The sequence below is a fragment of the Tupaia chinensis genome, unplaced genomic scaffold (genome assembly GCF_000334495.1).
Source record: "Tupaia chinensis unplaced genomic scaffold, TupChi_1.0 Scaffold000175_1, whole genome shotgun sequence".
In the NCBI taxonomy this organism is placed as follows: Eukaryota; Metazoa; Chordata; class Mammalia; order Scandentia; family Tupaiidae; genus Tupaia; species Tupaia belangeri.
In genome coordinates, this window is record NW_006159650.1 from 1,073,225 (window position 1) to 1,093,846 (window position 20,622).

The 20,622-nt window shown below is 44.6% G+C and overlaps 1 protein-coding gene and 1 pseudogene across 1 annotated transcript; one reads left to right on the forward strand and one right to left on the reverse strand.

The window, feature by feature from the left end:
• The first annotated feature begins 5,985 nt into the window (after positions 1 to 5,985).
• RIPPLY3 (ripply transcriptional repressor 3) lies at positions 5,986 to 17,520 on the forward strand. The gene is made up of 4 exons (XM_006146296.3): positions 5,986 to 6,136; positions 7,058 to 7,124; positions 11,749 to 11,816; positions 16,605 to 17,520. Exons 1-4 carry the CDS (start codon positions 6,036 to 6,038, stop codon positions 16,921 to 16,923), a joined length of 555 nt encoding a protein of 184 aa, XP_006146358.1. The 5' UTR covers positions 5,986 to 6,035; the 3' UTR covers positions 16,924 to 17,520.
• LOC106734652 (60S ribosomal protein L37 pseudogene) lies at positions 9,305 to 9,598 on the reverse strand (annotated as a pseudogene).
• Positions 17,521 to 20,622: the final 3,102 nt, after the last annotated feature.

A 20,622-nucleotide genomic window follows, 5' to 3' on the forward strand; every position in this document is an offset into this window, starting at 1 on the left:
CATGGGATACCAGGCGCCTGGTATACTCAAGGAGGTCTCCTGACATGAACCTGGAACTCTTCCATGTGGGCTAGCCTCACAAAGCAATGATGTCACCATATAACCCTCTTAAGTTGCCATGTCTGTTTTGTTATTTGTAGCCTTTGTATATGGTTCACATCTTACGCAATTTTGTTCTTTTAACATAATGTTGTTCAGAACTCTGTAAATAGATGTTTATTAGCTCTAATATTTCACCCTCATTTATTTAATCATTACTAATGTCTTTATTTTATTTTATTTTATTTTATTATTTATTTTGAGAGAGATTTTTGCTAAAGGGCGTGTGCGCTCACCAGAGAGGCAAAGAGACAGAAAGCGAGAGATCATCCACCAGGGGAGATGGCCACACCACAATCCTTTCTCCTTCATTTTCCTCCTGGGATCTTGGTCATGAACATACACATACGCAGCGTGAGTCTTAAGCTGCCAGTTCCTGGACTCGAACCACGGTCGACTACATGGGAGTCCAGTGACATAACCATTATGCCATCTGCTGATCCCACTAATGTTTTTATTGCCAGAGGATGTATATACTCATTGGAAAACTGCCCAAGGGGACATGGTCATGCTGCAATCATTTCTCCTTCATTTCTCAATCCAATAAGAGCATGCATTCACATGCTTCCAGAATATTTTTCTTTCTTCTTCTTCTTTTTTTTTTTTTTTCTGAGAGATTTTTTCCCTATAGGACACATGCACTTTCCAGAGAGACAGAAAATGAGAAATCCCCCCCTAGGGGGTATAGCCATGCCGCAATCCCTTCTCCTCCATTCTCCTCTTGGGATTTGGGCATATAGGCACACATGCTGGGCATAAGTGTTAAGCCCCTGAACTGGGACAGACCACGTGGGAGTCCAGCACCTTAACCACTATGTCATTCCTGTCCACAGCTTCCAGCATGTTTTCCACGCCCATAGGCAGGATTCTTACCTGCCCACCTGAGATCTGGCTTCCTATACACAGTGTACTTAACCCCTGTACCATAGGCCAGCTAAACATTGCTAATATTTTTATAACTCATTTATTTCTTCCATGAGAAAAAAAGAGGCAGAGAAAGGAACCCCACCAGGGGCTTCATGCTGAAATCCACCAGCCCTGATCACTATCCTACGTGTACAGGGACACTCTGGGGACTTCCAGGGCATTCCATGTAGGTCCAGCACTGCAGGGAATGTTACCACTGCACCCCTATTTGGCCTCCGCTATATTTTTAAACAGTGTAAATAACACTAAAAATGAACACCTCTCTGTAATTGAAAACATTTCCATTTCAAAATATTATATTAGCATAGACAGTGATATTAAATTAATGGCCAGTAGATGAGCATTTTTAAGGCATGTGATATACATTATCAGACTTTCTCAGACAGCTACCTTGGTTACAGCTAACCACCAGTTACCTGCAAGATGCCCATTTTAAAGCATGCACACCTGGTTGCCCAGTGTTATTTTTTTTCTTTTTCCCCAAGCCAAACTGTACCCAGGTTTATTAAACATACTTTTCATTAAAAAAGATACTTTTCTCCTCCATTCTCCTCCTGGGATCTTGGGCATGAACATACACATGCCCAGCGTGAGTCTTAAGCTGCCAGTTCCTGGACTTGAACCATGGTCGACAATATGAGAGGGACCAGCAGTTGGCGTAATGGCTATGTTGCTGGACTCCCATGTAGTTGACTGCAGTTCAAGTACCGGACCCAGTGGCTTAAATTCACTCTGGGCACGAGTGCGTGCATGCCCAAGATCCCAAGAGGAGAATGGAGGAGAAGGGATTGCGGCGTGGCCATACCCCCTGGGGGTGATTTCTCTCTTTCTCTCTCTCTCTCTCTCTCTCTCTCTCTTTCTGGTGAACGCACATGCCCTATAGCAATAAACCTCTAAAAAAAAAAAAAAAAAACCCAATGATGGCATTTCAGGCAGGACATGGGCAAACAATCATTAGCAGTATACAACAACTTTCAAACTCCCTCTTCAATTGACTACCAAAATCAGAAAGCCACTATAAAACCCAATGAAGTCTTCATTTGATGCTCTGAACAGGAAGAGTTTAGAGTGAGGGTTGACATTTCACATTGAGCATGTTTAACAACTTTCATGAGCCAACCCTGACTTTTGGGAAATGAAAATGGCAGAATTATCAACCTGACAATCCAACAGTATAGAAGAGTATGCTGCTCTTTTGAAGGCTGCCCTCTTAATGTCATTGGAAAATCCAGATTACCTGATACACTGGTAACCAGTGTTTTGTGGTCAGGTCTCAACAGGTCTCTGGTTTAAGGGAATTAAGTCTATGCTAAAGGCAGAGGGAGAGAGAACATGAAAACAATTTTAAGTTTTCCACACCCCACACATCTGTGCCACGTTGGCTATGTATGTTAACATCAGGGAAACCCTCTTCTTGGGAGCCAAGAGGAAGTCTCTCAAAACTAGAAAGGAAAGATGTTGTCCAAATTAATCCAGCTTCAGAGACATTCTATTAGTGACAAATGTCTCTTCCTCCCAAAACAACAATGAAGTGTTCTGTGTGCTAAGAACATAGCTTAAGAAAAAAAGGGTAAAACAAAATTCTGCATTTTTCTAAAACTTGATGAAAAAAGTATTTCAAACTGTCCAGTCACCAGGAATACAGTTATCAAAAATGCACACTCTTCACTTGGCACCTCCAGCACCTTCAGCTTTCTGTGCCTGGTCTGTTTTGGCATCTCCATTTTCCACAGGGTTATTCTCATCCTTGCCAACATCAGCTTTTCCCTTTTTTCTTTTGGGTACCTTCTCTCCCTTCTTTGCAGGGCCTTTTTAGGCTTGGACTCTGACTTTGGAGGAGCAGGCTTCGCAGACAACCTTGCAAATCTCTGTGATCCGTCCTTCACCTTGGCTTAATCTCCTTTATATCCCCTTCAGCCTTTCTCCCGGGCATGGTGGTGACAATGGCAGGTGGGGACATAGGCATAGGTACTGGACTCCAGGACGTAACAGTGTGCCAGTTTTGGTCAGTCTACCTCGCTTTTTCTTCTTCCAACCAGTGTTCTTTTAAAAAGAATCCTTATTACTGCTAGGCCAGCAGATGGCATGGGGTTAAAGGCACTGGACTCCCACTATGGCTGACAACGGTTTAAGTCCTGGACCTGGTGACTTGTTTTCTCACTTTCCTTCTCTCTTTCTCTGATCAAATCGGAAAATAATAGTCATAATAAATAAAGTTAAATAAAATAATTATTTTTAAAAATCCTTTCTACATTGGCTGATTAACTGTGGTTCCTTTGTTGCAATATGGCCTGTTAATATTCTTTTCCTTCCTCTACCCTCCATCTCATTATACCCAATGTCCTTTTAATAATTTGTATAAAGTCATACATAGTAATGTTTTTAATTCCCACTTTAATGTTTGCCTTTTTTTTTTTTTTTTTTAATTGCCAGAGGTTGCATGTGCTTGTTAGAGAGAGGAAGGAGAAAACACCTCCCAGTAGGACATGGTCATGCTGCAAACCCTTTTCCATTTCTGCATCCTGCAGGGAGTAGGGGTGTACATACACACTACCAAGTGTTTCAAGCCGCTGGGCCAGGATTCTGTTGACTGGTAGGCCATGTGGCATCTGGTTTCCTTAACCAATAAGTCACAGCAGGCCTCATTTGCCCTTATTTATTTATTTATTTTTGAGAGGTGTTTGCTATAGGGCGTGTGTGATTGCCAGAAAGACAGAGACAGAAAGTGAGAAATCACCCCCCAGGGGAATGGCCACACAGCAATCCCTTCTCCTCTATTCTCCTCTCAGGATCTTGGGCATCACAGCACATGGCCCCAGCGTGAGTTTAAGCCACCGGGTCCAGGACTCAAATCGTGGTTGACTGCATGGGAGTCCAGCAACATAGCCATTACACCAACTGCTGGTCCCATTTGCCTTTTTTAAAAATTTATTTCTTGGGAACCAGCAGTTAGTGTAATGGCTATGTTGCTGGACTCCCACATAGTCGACTGTGGTTCGCGTCCCGGACCTGGTGGCTTAAAACTCACGCAAGGGTGCGTGTGCGTGCGTGCTCAAGATCCCGAGAGGAGAATAGAGGAGAAGGGATTGTGGCATGACCATCCCCTCTGGGGGGTGATTTCTTGCTTTCTGTCTCTATGTCTCTCTCTGTCTGTCTGGTGAGCCCACGCGCCCTATAGTGAAAATCTCTCTCTCAAAAAAAAAGAGAAATTTTAAAATATATATATTATTTCTTAAAATGTGGCGGATGGTATATGTGCTTGCCAGAGACAGAGGGAGAAGGAGACAGCACCCCCACTATGGGGCACCCCTGCAGTCCTTCCCCATTTCTCCCATCCCGTCAGGCGGCAGGCACACTCTCCTATTGTTTCTCAAGACCTGATCCCCCATTGAACAGCCCTGTAGGCCTCGACTGATCCCGCTCCCTTGACCACCAAACCAGAGACTGCATCTTCCTGTTTCTTTAATTAGGTTTAATTATTGTAAAAATCTTAAAGAAAAAAAATATGGAAACACTTTGACCTCTGAAATTCTTAGATTTTTAAAATCCATTCTCTCAATAAAGTAAGCTCCAGGGCCATCAGGTGATGTGCTGGATAAGGCGCTGGACTCCCACATGAGTGAACTGTGGTTTGAGTCCTGAACATTGCAGCTTGCTTTCCTCCTCTTTGGTGAGCGCACTTGCCCTAGAGCAAAATTTTAAAAAATAATAATAAATGAAATTAAATAAATAATTATTTTTCTAAAAAAATTTAAAATAAGCTTCAGGTTCCAGTCAAAGTGTTAGCCACACACTGAGGAGTAATCCTATTTAAGGAAAGAGTCCAAAGCCCACCAGGTCCGCCTTTGGAGCCTCAGGTGTCCTTCTCCGAAGGCACTACTGATGAAAAAGCATTCCTAGCCACTGTGACCCTGCTGGTGATGGTGGCAGCTGCGTGGGTGTCCTCCTCACGGAAGTGTCCTCTGGGCCCAGCACAGCAGCTCCAGTCCATCCGAAATTGATGCTGTCTGGAAGATTAGGGCAATTTCTAAGCTGAGTCAGGAGCGAAGAATCCCACCGCTCCCCATCCTTACTTAAAAAGTCACATTCTTTTTTTTTTAAATAAAGAATTATCTATTTATTTAATTCCGTTTGTAATTATTAATTTTTAAAATTTAATTCGCCCAGAGAAAGACAGAGAAAGAAAGGGAAAGGGAGAAAGCAAGCCGCCAGGTCCAAGACACGGTCAGTCACGTGGGAATCCTGCGCCCTTAATCACCACCTCACCTGCAGACCCCAAAAGTCACGTTCTTTTTCAAGGCCCCCTAGGGTGGGAAGGGTGCTCTCTAGGACCTCTATCCAGCCAATTCGCCGAGGCTTTGCGCCCAGCCTCCGGCGGCTGCGAGTGCCCACGGTCCAGTCCCCAAGGCATGGTTCGTCCACGGGAGTCCCCAGGATTCTGTAGTTAACCTCAGAGCCCGCTCGCTGCTTTAAAGTGGTCGAAGTGAGATCGTCGGGAAATCTAGGGAACTATTGTAGATGCTTGCGCCAGACCAGAACTCGGAGCGCCCCGGGGACCACAGAGGAGTGAGGAGAGGCCCCTCCGGCAAGCGCCGGTCACCCCCTTCCCGAGGGAGCGCGCAGGACGGAAACTCCCCTCCGTAATCGAGATCCTCCCTTTCCAGACTTTCCTTGGAGTGTCACTTCCCGCAGTCCCTTCCCCGAGCTTCTTCGACCCTGGCGCCCCATCCCCCGCGTTCCTCGGTGGATTCCCCCAGCCTTTCTCTAGGCTTCCCAAGTCCCCTCCTTGACACTCACTACCCCGCCTCCCGGCCACGCGGGCCCTGTCCCTGAGCTATTCCTTTTCTTGTTCTTCTCCTATCTCCGACTTCCCTTATCTCCTCCCGGAGTTTCCCTGGTCCTCCTTCCTTTTCCCCAGGCTTCCCGTTAGGGGCGCGCGCGTGGCGGAGAGGATAAAGGCGCCGGGGAGTCGCGGTCGCCGCGGGAGGGGCGTGGGCTCCGTCAGCACCATGAGACCCGAGGGCGCCGCTGGAGCCCGGGTGCAGGGACGCGTCTGTCACTGCTCAGGGGATGGTCTCCAGGGGCCACCGCCACTGCGCGGGCCGGAGAGGTGAGGGTGTCCCAGAGATCCCGGCGGACTTGAGAGGAGCGAGCCCTAAAGGTGCCGGGAACGCAGCGAGCTAGCTGCTCTGGCGCCGCTGGGCCCTTCGGAGCACAGACAACTTGTGAGCTCGACGGCGACGCCGAGCAAGTTCCTTAGCCAGAGACAGTGAGGGGCGCAAAATCCTCTCTGCTCCAACGCACAGTTCAGATGCGTGGAGGCTTAGGTGGTACCTGGCAAGGAAATGGGTCTGCGTTTTTGGAAGATCTGAAATTCACCGCATTGGGAAACATTGAAGTCTCTGGGCCTTGCGAAGGGATCCCCTCAGTTGTCACCTTCTTGGTGACAGTTTTTGCTTTCTCAGTGTTTCTCTGTGTTCGGCTCAGCCGCCAGTTTCTGGGCACCAGCCCTTTTAAAGGTAGTAACAGTGAAGGGAATCAAAATAGCTTGTGAGGTGGGGAAGGGGCTGTGTGGGCCAGGAAGCCGGAAAGGAAACAGATTTCCTTTTTTTTTTTTTTTTTTTTTTGCATCGTTTAACTGTAGAATTGTCTCTAGCATCAAGATCCTTTAATAACCGAGATGGCTGATTGGATCTAACCAGTGGCAAAATAGCTAACTATAGTGGAGAATCCTGAGTTGAAGAATCCAGCCAAGATTAGTGGGGAGAGATATCCCTCAACTAATGTGTCCCTGATAATTGTGTTATGTTTGGAATTTACCATCTCAAAGCCTACTCAAAGGCAGAGAGCTGGAAATGGAGCAGGAGAGAAAGACACAAATGGCCCTGGCCTACCCAGAGGAAACGTTCTGGGGTGTCCCATGACTCTTTTTTCAGGCAGACACTAGCAATAAAAATAACCCCCATGATATCATTGCAAAAGACAGCAAAGATATCTGGGGCTTATGCTGTCCTGGTGTTTACTCTTCCAGACCCACACCGTGGAGACCATGGATCCTGACCCCTGGAGGTGCTGAGTTGACCAGAACTGGAAGCCGGGTAAGGTAAAGTGTGGGCCATTATACGACTATTGGTTGTAGTCCAGCCAGAAATTGTCACCATCTCTGAAATAAGGGACCTGAAAGGCCTTCTCCTGTCCCTTCTTTGGTCATCTAGCCCAGGAGTGTCCTGAGTCTTGAGAGTTGGAGCCAGGATAAGTAAGGTATGAAACAGACCTGAGTTTTAGATAGATTGGGCTCCTGATTGTTTCTCCATTCTTGAAAAGCACGGTGTTTAGCTGTGTCATGGGAATTATGAGGGATTTCTTCCATGTTGGGATTTCTTCTGCAAACCTGCAGGTGGAGAGGGAGGGAAGGGGCTGCATAGTCCCCCTCACTTTAGAGAACTGAGTGCACCATTAGCACTATGCTGGTGCCACAGTGCAAATAAGAGCTGGGCCCTGTCTGAGGTGCCCAGACGGTGCAGTTAAAGCTTTCTAGAGCACTTTCAGCCCTATCTGCAAGCACTTCTAGGGAACTTGTGTTGTCTGAGTAAATATACTCAAGCAGAGGGCTTTGTAGGCAAAGATTAATTGCCACGCTATTCTTTTGTTCTTCTGTACTGGTAAATAAATTGGTCTGTACTTATTAAAGTAATGACTTGCTTTCATAGAGTTTACCTTTTGCTTATTATATTTTAAAATGTAAAATGATGGATTTTAAAATGTTGAAGACTTAATCTGGCAGGGAAGTACCATGTATTTAAATTCCATATCGCATGGGGATATGACTTAGAATGCACATATTTGTATATGCTAATAAGATTCTGGTGTGGGAAAGCAGGCCTTCCTCATATTTTTATACTTAGGTTACTTTATTAAATTAATCTGAATATTGAGAGTTCTAATTTAGTTACTTTTATTTACCTGAAAGAACAGAGTAAATAAAATCTACATCAAACTAACAAGAGAGATGATATTTTTAGCCCAGATTTTTCTTACACGCAGTATCTTAATAATATAAAATAATTCCTATTTTGCATTTAAGTTCTTGAACATAAAATTTAGCAGGTATTTGTGTGAGAGAGAATATTTTGAAAAGTTTTTGAAAAGTGGAATTAAGGTAGACATTTATTTGGGTGCAAAAATTTTAAAATGAATGCATAATTTTTTCATGATACACATTTTCGATAAGCTTTTTTTCCCCCATAAGCTTTTTGAAGACCCTTTATGGATGTTTACAGTGATCCAGATTTATTTTAAAAGAAATGTATGAGGAAGCTCTTAGTTGTGTGCAAGAATAAAAATACTGTAGCACATTTCCTAATGTAAGACACGTAGGTTTTGTTTTTCCTTTCTGCTATAATGAAGCCCATTCATGAGAAAAAATGATTACATGAAGAGAAATGTTAAGTTGCAGCAACTTGCAAGTTGATCACTATTATGATCAGCTTCTATCATCACACTGGATGAACAGTTATGTCCTTGGATTTGGGTGTGGGGAGGGTGGGTGTGCTGTGGGGACTACAAAACTCACTTTAGGCCCCATCTGCCTCCCACTAATGCCCAGCTCTTCGCCCAGTGGTGGCACTGACTTATCAGCCCTGGGGGGCCTTGGCAGCTCAACAATGCCCTCCCCCAAACAGAAGAATGTCTTGCCACCAGAGCTCTGTTCTGCATTTCTCTCAAGAAATGATAAAGGGAGCTATAGCCTGATGATCTGAACTGGAAAGTAGATTAAAATTAGGAAAAAGTATAAATTTGAGGGAAGACCTCAAGGCCCTGTTTCCTGAGCTGTAGGGTCACACTCATTCACTTGGTGCCTCTGCCTCTTTAGAGGACTGTGTCCCTCCTTTGCCTGGGAAAAATGAATGACATGCTAAACCTTTCTTGACCTGGGTTACATGTTCCTCCAGGCCACTGGCCAGCACTATGAGGAAGGCATTTTCCTGGAAGATGGCAGGCACTGTGTGTTCCCTTGGCCCTGTCCTATCTCCCGGCTTCCCATGCTTTAGTCTTAGTCCAGACAGAGGCCGGGGTAAGGAGCAGGACCCTCTTCTGTATCCATTCCTTTGCACTTAGGAAAACACACATACACACACTTAACACAACATTTCTGTTCCTAATTAATGATCAAAACCTGAGTATTTAGACATTTCTGTCATCAGAAAAGGATTGTTTTTTTTTTGTTTGTTTGTTTTTTTAACCAGAACATTTATTGCCTGACTAATTGTTGAGATTCTTAAGATGAACTGGATGCTACAACAGCTGCCCTCCTGGGTTTGGGTGATGTTCCTTCACAGAATCCGTGCCTGAATCTGCAGTATACAATTTTTAGGTGCCTCATTCATTTAGTCCCAGTGGTATTTGGTCTTTTAGCCTTGCCACTCCAGTTACACTTTCTCTTGTGCTTGGCAGGGTAGCCACATTTGCCACAGGTGGACTCCTAAAGGTGGTAGGCCTTAGAATCAGAGCGGTGGCATAGTGTGTGCATCTTATTGCAACACTTTCCAAATGATGATGTTCCCTTTGTCATCTTGCTCCTGTGGCTGAGACCAAAGAACAGAAAGGATCTTTAATAAGACCTTTTGGAAAATATTTGGGATTTTTGTGGCCTAAAAATTTTAAAGCTGAGTATGTTTGTGGTGTCAGGTTTTTAAAATCTATAAAGTGTATTGGGGCCAACAGTTAGCATAATGGCTAAGTCGCTGGACTCCCACGTAGTCAACTGTGGTTCGCATCCCAGACCCGGCAGCTTAAACTCACGCTGGGCGCGTGTGCGTGCGTGCCCAAGATCCTGAGAGGAGAATGGAGGAGCAGGGATTGTGGTGTGGCCATCCCCCCGGGGGGGTGATTTCTCGCTTTCTGTCTCTCTATCTCTCTCTGTCTTTCTGGCAAGCGCACGCGCCCTATAGCAAAAAAAAAAAAAAATCTATAAAGTGTATTGTCTGTTTCACAGAGTCTAGTTAGACTCAAATGCTTTAAGGAACTTATTTATTTTTGTGTGTGTCTCCTACCACTGCCTTTTGGTGTCCACCAAAGTCTGCACTGAGTTAGACCCTGTACTACCACAGGGCACAAAACCATCTGTAGCAGGACAGGACTCTTTCCTGTGTTAGTGAGCCTGAGCCACTAGGGACATTTACTAATCACTGACAGAGCTCAACATGGAAGTGGCTTCCTGTAGCCCTCAAAGAGTGAACGTCATTGTGGGGTTTTGTTCCAGTGAGCTTTGTTTCACTTACCTTAGCTCATCACACACAATGTATTATAAAAATATGACTGATAAATTATAATGTCTCCAAAAGCTCCCTGCAGGCTAATTTACTCACACATATGTGCATACACACAAACACACACACACACACACACATGCGTGCGTGCCAATATCCCCTACAGAATGGAATGGCATGGAGACTTATGATAAAATTCTCAGAGTTCCTTCTTTTCATGCTACAGCAGGTTTTGTCCCATTCTTCATCTGGTTCCCCCTAGACTCCATGGGATCCAAGAGCTCAAGGTTTCTGATTCACCACCCTGACCCACATCAGTTTGTTTTCATGTCATCCCAGGATAGTTCTCCTTGGACATCCCACTCCCCATAGTAACTAAGCTTTCAAAGACCCAAGATTAAATGATGACTTCCTCAACCCTTCAGACAACCTAGTCATCCTCCAGGCCACCTCATGCAAGCCTGGCATGCTCAGGAGTTTGGGCAGAACAAGGTCAACCCTGGATAGGTAGAGGGTGATGTCTCTCATTTCCTGGGCTCTATGGTTAGCAATAGCATGGGCAAGCCTACCCCTCTGCTGTGTTGTGTCCTCATTAACATTGTCCTTAGCTGCCTGCTGTTCAGACCAGTTTCCCTCTCCTTGGTTCCTGATACTCAAGCGGTTGTGGGCCTTTTGAATATTACTGAAGGGTACTTGGAATCTGCTTCTCTTTTCCCATCATATCCCTGTTACTTGAGTTCAGATTTATATCATCCCTTGCCAAGACAGTACCAAAGCCCATACTTCACCAAGGTAGTGTATGTGGACCACCCAGCAGCCACATTATCCTTAAAATACAGATCTGAGGGCTGAACTCCCAGGCTCAGAATTGAACCTAAACACAGTGCGTGGGGGTGTATGCCAAGGGTTCTGTAATGGAACTCAGTTCTCGTTGGAGCCCTTTGGCCAGCACCGAGATTCATTCTGTCCACATTTGGGCTCCTCACTGTCCCCATCTGTGCCCTCTGTTTCTCACTCCCTCTGAATTTGATGCTCTCCTTTGCCAGAAATAGTGTCAGATCTGTACGCCCACATGCCACATGCCACACATGGTTTGCTAGGACCCCACGAATCCTTCGCTGACCCTCCTCCCCACTTAGAATTGGGGATGTCTTACCATCTTTGTTGTGCAGTATAGATACTTGCAGACATATGTCTCTCCCCGAGAGATTCTAAAGCACCTGGTGTGAGGTACTATGTCATATTCTTTCTATGTTTAAGGCCCTTACTGTTCCTGAGACATGGCAGCAAAGGAAGAAGGCTCAGCAAATACCACTATGGTGTTAAACTCTCTGTAAAAGTGGTACTGATACTAACAGTTGCAGAATACTTAGATTTTATTGTTTAAAACATCAGAATGGTATCTTCAGAGGCTCCTTGACTATGTCTGTGTTTGTTTGTGTCTGTCTTACAGTATGACCCTGGGGGTGACCAACACACTTTTGGATCAAAGGGAGCTTTCGGGTTTCAGCATCCTGTGAGGTAATATATGACTTCACAATAAGAAATCTATCATTTCATTTTAATATATGCATTAACATATTTATTGCCTTCAATTGTATACATTTTCAACAGAGTGAGGCATAGTTTAACATATTCTCCAGTATTATTTAGTTTCCTATACCTGGAACTTCAGAGATATTTTATTGGATTTCTGGATTCCATCCATGTGTCCACTGAATATTTTAGTTGGAAGTTGGAATTGGCTTATCTCTTTGCTTTAAATCTTTTGTTTATACCTTTCATTACACATTACACCATGTGTCAGACTTCATTGAACATGAATTGTATATGCATATATTTATTTACCTAGATCTTGAGGTATATGTCTATTTTTCTTCTGAGATAAAAGCTAATACGTAGTCTAGTGCAAAGTAGACCTTTAATCTCTATGTGTTGGGACCAGCAGATGGCATAATGGTTATGTAGTTGGACTCCCACATAGTTGAGCATGGTTGAGTCCTGGACCCTGTGCCTTAAAACTCATGCAGGGCATGTGTGTGCCCAAAATCCTGAGAGGGGAATGGAAGGGAACAATTGTGACATGGCCATCCCCCTGGAGGGTGATTTCTTGCTTTCTGTCTCTTTGTCTCTCTGGCAAGTATGCATACCCTAAAGCAAGAATCTCTCTTAAAAAAAAATAAATAAAATGAAACACCTCTATGTGTTGAGTAAATAAGGGAAGGGATGTATGGTCTCCACTCAAAGAGTCCTGAGAACATTTGAGAGGGCCTTTGGCCTCTTGGTTGTGGTTGTGCATCCTGGCAGTGACAAAGACTCTCAAGACTAACAGATAGCATAATAGTTATATCACTGGTCTCCCACATGGGCAACCGCAGCTCAAGTCCAGGATCTGGTGGCTTGAAACGAATGGTGGCACATGTGCATGCCCAAGATCCCAAGAAAATGGAGAAGAAGGGATTGTGGAGTGGTCATCCCCCTGGGGGATTTCTTGCTTTCAGTCTCTCTGAAAGCACATGTCTCTCCAACAAGCACATGTGCCCTACAGCAAAAATATCTCTTTTTAAAAAAAGTAAAAAGACTCTCCTCTTTTTTGCTGCTGTAGCCCACTTAAATTTTAGGCAAGTGGCTATGATTTCTTTCTTTCTTTTTTTTGGAGAGGTTTTTGCTATAGGGTATGTGCACTCGCCAGAAAGACAGAGAGAAACAGAAAGATAGAAAGTAAGAAATCACCCTCCCCTCACCCTGGAGGGATGGCCACACCGCAATCCCTTCTCCTCCATTCTCCTCTCAGAATCTTTGGCACACATGCACATGTGCCCGACATGAGTTTAAGCCACTAGGTCTGGGATTCGAAACATGGTCAACTACATGGGAGTCCAGCGACGTAGCCATTACATTAACTGCTGGTCCCGGCTATGATTTATATCTGTCTGTCACTACCTCTTATTCTCAGTCTTTCTTTTTCTTTTTTTTAAACAATTTTTTTTTATTTGATTTGCTGTAGGGCACATGTGCTCACCAGAGAGAGAGAGAGAGAGAGAGAGAGAATAAGAAAGAAAGCCACCAGGTTTGGGACTCAAACCACAGTCCACCATGTTGGAATCCAGTGCCCCAACCATCATGCGACCTCTGGGCCCCTCAGTCTGTCTTTTCTTATCTCTTGTTTGTACCAAAATTAACCAAGCCTGTACTGCCACCTCTCCTGTGTGTTTACCCCAGACATCCTGAAAGACTAGAAAGCTTTAATACAACCCCAAGCAACTCATTTCTAGTGATGAAATATAGAGCCCCTCAGATTGGCTTGAGTGGCTTTTGGGAAAAGGAAGCTTTCTTGGTATCCCTTACACCAGCGGTTTTCAATCCTCATAGACTCACTGGGGAAACTTTTTTTAAAAAAAAGAATTATTTAATCTTATTTATTTATTAATTTGGCCAGAGAGGGATAGAGTAAGAAAGAGGGGGAAAGTGAGAAAGTGAGCCACCAGGTCCAGGACTCAAATGGCAGTCAGCCATGTGTGAGTCCAACACTCTTAACCACCACGCCACCTGCTGGACCCTCACTGGGGAAACGTTTAGAAGCACAGAGGCCTGGGTGATTCCCCTAGGAGACCTGATTCAATTTATCATCCCTGATTCACTTTATCAGCATTCTCATCTCATCATGCTTACTACTTCCCAACCATTGCTATTAGCAAGTTTTTAAATGTTTGCTATAGGGCACATGTGCTCACCAGAGAGAGAGAGAGAGAGAGAGAAAGCACCCTCCAGGGAGATGGCCATACCACAATCCCTTCTCCATTCTCTCAGGATTTCAGATCTATACATACATGTTCCCAGGATGCTTCTCAAGCCGCAGGAACCAGGACTTGAATCACACAATGAGACATGTGGGATCGAGCTACCCCAACCACTACACCACTGTCTGGCTCATTGTTAGCAAAATTTAATGCAAAAATCACAGACATCTTACTAACCCACCTACTATATTTCAGCATAAACACCTAATTTCAAACATGGCTGAAAACTAAACTAAGCTCATATTTCAGTCTTAGATTCTGTCTGTGGCAGAATCTCCCAGTGTTGACTCTTGGGGACTGACTCGCTCTGTTGTGGAAGCTGTCCTGGGCATTGTAGGATGTTTAGCCTGCATTCATTCAATACAGTATCCTTCCCTCAGTTCTGACAGCCACAAATATCTCCAGACATCTCCTGGGGGTTGAGAACCTCTGGTCTACTGGGAATCTTAGGAAGTTAATTTTATGTTATACATTATTTATAGCAGAGTGTTTATTCTCTCTCTTCTCTCCTCTACCCAGGATGGAGGGTATTGAAATTAGTTTTGCAGGGACCAGCAGTTAGCATAATGGCTATGTCGCTGAACTCCCATGTAGTTTACTGCAGTTTGAGTCCCAGACCCGGTATGCCAGGCACATGTGCGTGCATGCCCAGGATCCCAAGAGGAGAATGGAGGAAAAGGGATTGCGGCATGGCCATCCCCCTTGGGGGTTGATTTCTTGCTTTCTGTCTCTCTGTGTCTGTCTTTCTGGCTAGGGCACACTCCCTTTAGCAAAAACCTCTCCAATCAACAAACTTTTTCATGTGCTCATAGGACTACAGGGGAAAATGCAAAATTAGTGAGTAAAAAGTGCAAGAATAAGTGCCAACTGATGGTGTGGGGTTAGGGGAACTGGATCCATGGGGCTGACTGTGCAGTTTGAGTCCTGGACCTGGCAGCTTGGAAAACATGCCAGGCATGTGTGTGTGCATGCCCAAAATCCTGAGAGGAAAGTGGAAGAGAAGAGTGGAAGAGAAGCGATTAGTCATCCCTCCTGGAGTGGAAGGAGGGGGGGATGCTTTCTCACTTTCTCTCTCTCTCTCTCTCTCTCTCTCTCTCTCTCTTTGGCTCTGTCTCTGGTGAGTACAGATGCCCTATAACAAAAACAAACAAAAGTATAAAAATAAGATATTATAGGGAGGAGGGACTATTTAAATACTTTCCAGTGTATAACTGGAATCCTAAATCCAAAAACCCTGAAACTTAACGGGTTCTGAATTACATATATTTAAGCATTTTTTTGTTCTTTCGTCTTTCTTCCAAGCTCGTCTTTTCTATTGTGGCAGAGCAAGGTACCCATCCCTCCAGCCTCTCTATGGCAACATCTGGAAAAGTTAGATACTTCTCTAGACCAGGGTTTCAAGTGAAGTTTCCATCAGAGCCCAAAAGGTTTATTTATAGTGTTTCTCAGGCTTCAGGGGTTGGGTGAGGGGAGCAGGCCTAACCCAAGTAGGACATTCATTATCCAAGACAAGTCAGTGTTTCCATTTGACTAGAGTGGACTTTTTATCTTGGAGCTCCATGTTTTTCATTGCTTTCTACTTTCATTGAAGCTTACTACCTTTTCCCTGCGCTGGCCTAACTTGATTTGCACATCCAGGTTACAGCTCATTTCGGAACCAGCATGGTGTGTATTTCCAGGTCTTTCCAGTCAGGTGCCCTCAGTTCCATGTTCTGGTAACTTTTTAAAAACATTGTGTGGGGACCAGTGGGGTGGTGTGATGGTTAAGGCACTGGACACTCCCATGTGGCCAACCATGGTTCGAGGACTGGACCTGGTAGCTTGCTATCTCACTTTTCCTCTCTTTCTGTTTCTCTCTCAAATTGAAAATAAATGAATGAATAAATAAAATTAAATAAATAATTCTTTAAACAACAACAACAACAACATTGTGTGCGTCTCGCTGCAGTGGCACAAGCAGGAAGGCATGCCATGGTGGCTGACATCTGCTCCTGACACAAACTAGGCCAGGAGGGTTGCCTGGGGTCCTAGCTGACTGGGAGGCTGAGGCAGGAGGATTACGAGGTAACCAAACTCTGTGGAAAATACCTGCCCCCCTCCCTTGTGCACTTTCTCATAAGCAAAACAAAACAAAAAAAGAGACAGCAGTGCAGTGGTAAAACACAGTGCTTTGGCAGGCAGTTCCACACGGGAAGGTTCCCATTCAAGTCTGGAGACCTCCCTTCGTACACAGGGCGGGAACTTGCCTGTAATCCAGGGCTGGCTGAACGCTGGGTGTGTATCAGGCATCAAGACTCTTCTAGAGGTGCTCGCTCTCTGTCTCTCCTGTCTCTGTTTCTCTCTCCCACGGGAGGAATAAAGAAATAAAACAAAAACCATTATGTGGTAAAGGCAAAATCAGAGAAGATTAGGGAGCTAGCAGCTTCTAGGGAAAAGGATCCTCTAGGAGGAGTATAGTACTGTTGTGTTTTCAGGTTGGTTAACGGTGTATTTGTTTCTTAAATATTAGACTTTATTTACCCATTTCAAAGCGTCAAGAATATCTGCAGAGTTCTGGGGAAAAGGTGCTGGCTAGTTTTCCAGTGCAAGCCACAATTCACTTCTACAACGATGAGTCTGACTCAGATGAGGAAGAGCAAGAAGAAACCCAGCCCTTCTACCTTCAGCGCCAGGAGACAGAAGATCCAGTGGCAGGTGGCCCAGGGGCAACGGGCAGATACCAGCCCATAGAGCCAGGATGGCCAGGAGGAAGGAGTGGCCTCCACAGTAGGAGCAAGCTCCCCCACAGTGACTCTCCAGGGGGCAGTGAGCTCTCCTCCCCCAAGTGAACTGACCGTCCCACCTCAGCACTCAGCACCTCCTGGGCTCAGCTCTGGACACCTCCATGAGCTGGGACAGCAGGTCATGACTCTGTGTCCTCTGCTGCATTTACAGGGGCTGGGCTGCTTTGGCCACCTGCAGCTGGCACTCCTCTCTTGGCAGAAACTCAGCTTTTACTTTTCTTTCTCCTGGTAATTCCTTTACAGTTCACTCATGCATACCTGAGAAAGGATTCTTGGATAAAGAAGGTTTGTGTCAACATGGGTTGCTACCAGGGAGGGCCAGCCTACAGAGCTGGCTTAGCATTGTCACTCTGCTGATCAGATTACAGATCATTCCTGGGCAGGTTACTAACCAATCCTCACCTCTCACTTAACTTGGGACTCATCATTTAGCTTTTATAAACATGATTTAATAATAAATCCCAATTTCAATGCATGTCCAAGGGTTGCTGTGGTAGCTTAGTTGCATTCTGAAGAAAATTATGTATGAAAAAAACAAAACATTGAATAATTTCCATAAGAACAACAAATAAGATACAGATTTCTAAGGGGTAATTCTGGATAAATATGCATATGATAATTGTATAAGAGCTGCGTAGATGAATAGATAGAATGTTGAACGTGAACTCTTCTTACTGAATTTGTTACTTGAATGGATAACACTGTTTTTCAATTAAAGTATCTAATGTAAAATTAATTTGAATTTCTTCATGTTTTAATAACTAAATGAGTGTATTTCTGAAGGTGTTTGACTTAATTCTCTTACATGTAGTTGTCTACTTGAAATAAATGTTTTGAAAGAATGCTTGACAATCTCTTTTTTAATTCTTAGTTGTTGCTTCAGGGCATGAGCACTTGCTAGAAAGAGATAGAGAGAGGGAAAGTGAGAAATCAGTCCCCATGGCAATGGCCATGCCACAGTCCCTTCTCCATTCTCCTCTTGGGATTTTGACCACGTACACGCACATGCCCAGTGTGATTTTCAAGCTGCTGGTTCTAGGACTTGAACCGCAGTGCTGGCCATGAGGGATCCAGCTGCCTTGACCACCATGACACCTGCTGGCCCCAATCACCTTTTTTGTTTAAAGCATTTTTAGGTTTAATTCATTCAAGTTTTAAAGATTTTTAAAGTTTGCTAGGATTCCTTTTTTTTTTTTTTTTTGAGAGATTTTTGCTTTAGGGCACATTTTTGCTTTAGGCCAGAGAGACAGAGACAGAGAGACAGAAAGTGAGATGGCCACACAGGCGTGTCTTGAGTTTCAAGCCACCAGGTTGGGGATTTGAACCACCATTGAACACATGGGAGTCCAGCAACCTAACCGTTATGCCATCTGCTGGTCCCACTGTTAGGGTATTTTTATATGTAATTCTTTTTAAGTTACATGTTTTTTAAGAATGCAGGAAAAGCATACAAAGGAAAAGAAAATGGCCTATAACCTCAGATAAATCCCCAGTGTTAAAGAAAATAGGAGTTATATATGCAAATATTTTAACCATTCAAGCAGTATTAAAAGGTATTCATTGCTGGGACCAGCAGTTGGCATAGTGGCTATGTCCACTGGGCTCCCACGTAGTCAACTGCGGTTTGAGTCTCAGACCCGGTGGCTTAAACTCACATCGGGCACTTCTTAGATTCTTAGGCATGCATGCACATGGGCCCAGCATGAGTTTGAGGCCGCCAGGTCCAGGACTTAAACCATGGTCAAATACGTGGGAGTCCAGCAACATAATCATTACACCATCTGCTGATCCCTTAAGTTCTTATTTTTCAAGTTTTATTTATTCATTACAGCAAGTTCATGTGGGTACTTGAGAGAAAGGAGCACACTTGGTCATACTGCCATCCCCTTTCCCTAGTCCTCCAGTTCCTCAGGCTCTTGGACGTGCCTGCGCACACCCAGTATGTATCAGATCAGCCAGGTCCGGGGCCTGAACCCTTGCTGCGCCGTGTGTCTTCCAACACTGCAATTCAGTATGATGCCAACTGCACCACTAGGCTAGGTTTGTTTTCAATTTTTTTGGATAGAGGGCTTGCACACTCACCTAAGGGAGACAGAGTAACAGAGAGGGAGAGGGAGAGGGAGAAAACACCCCCAATGAGGTGTGGGCACGCTGCAACTCCTTCTCTTCCCTTTCACCATCCTGTCAGGATTTTGAGCACAGGCAGTCCTATGCCAGGAGGGTTTCTCCCTTGACCAGGCCACTGAGTCAGTCTTTTTTCAAAAGTATTTAACATTTTTAGTTTATTGTTTTTCTTACCTGTTTAAAATATCTTTGTCCAAAATAAAAAACAATTATACCTGGGCCTATTTAAGTAGTATTCAAGATGAATTCTTAATTCTCTGGGTTTTAGCAAACAGGCACTAGGAGACTGTCCCTACTGCTTCATGTGATTCTCGAGAAGAAAATGAATCACATCTGGCTTTGGTTACTTTAGTAAATTAGTTTTACTGAGAAATAAAATCTGGTCCAATTGCCAGTTTACCATTAAGAGCCAAACACAGGGACTAGCATATGGTATAACAGTTATGTCGCTGGACTCCCACACGGTCGACCCCAATTTGAGTCCTGTGTGTGTGCGTGCCCAGAATCCCTTGAGGAGAATGGAGGAGAAGGGATTGTGGTGTGGCCATCCTTCCTGGGAGGTGATTTCTCGCTGTCTTTCTGGTGAGCACACAGGCCTAGGAAAAAATTAAAAAAAAAAAAAAAAAGAAAGAAAGAACCAAACACAGTCTGCATTCTGATGGGACCAGCCATGAGAATTTAAAATAGACTCTGCAGTAGTTTTTATCCTTAAAAAAATTTTTTAATTGCCAGAGGGTGCTTGCACTTGCCAGAGAGAAACAGAGACAGAGGGAGAGGGAGAAAGCCGCACTAATGGGGCAGTCATGCTATAATCTTTTCTACACTTCTCCCTCCTGTCAGGATTTGAACACACACATTAACCTGGCATGTTTCTCAAGCTGCTGGGGCCGAAATTCTAACTGTAGTCAGCCCTTGGTGTGGTCGTGAAGACAGCCAACCCGTGCTGTTTGAATTCTAGACGGGGCGGCTTCAGAAACACAGCAGGTGCATGTGTGTGTGCCCAAAATCCCCAAAGGAGGGACAAATAGAGAAGAGAGTGTGGCATTACTATTCCCCATAGGGGGTGCTTTCTCTCCCTCTCTCTCTCTGTCCTATAAATGCATGTGCTCTCTGGCAATTTTTTAAAAAGAAAAAAAGAAAATATGACCTTTGCATTGAAGAAACAAAATACTTTTTGTTTTATGTCTACTTAAAAGTTTTATCTGCTAAATGATGTATCTTTCCCTTCCTTCTTTCTTTCCTCCTTTCCCCACTCTCCCTCCTCTCTCCACTCTCCCTTCCATTCTTTTCTTACAGTGTCTTCATATTGCCCAGACCAGCCATAAGCTCAGGATCTCCCTCCTCAGCCTCCTGTCTGGGAGTCAGGGATTACAGGTGCCTACCACCTTGCCTAACCTTTAGGTGGGGCATGGAATTGAATTCAGGCTTCTTATGTGATCCCAGCCTTTAGAATACAGCATCATACGGGACCAGCAGTTGGCGTAATGGCTATGTCATTGGACTCCCATGTAGTCGACCGCGGTTCGAGTCCTGGACCCGGTGACTTAAACTCATGCCAGGTGCGTGTGCGTGCGTGCCCAAGATCCCGAGAGGAGAATGGAGGAGAAGGGATTGTGGTGT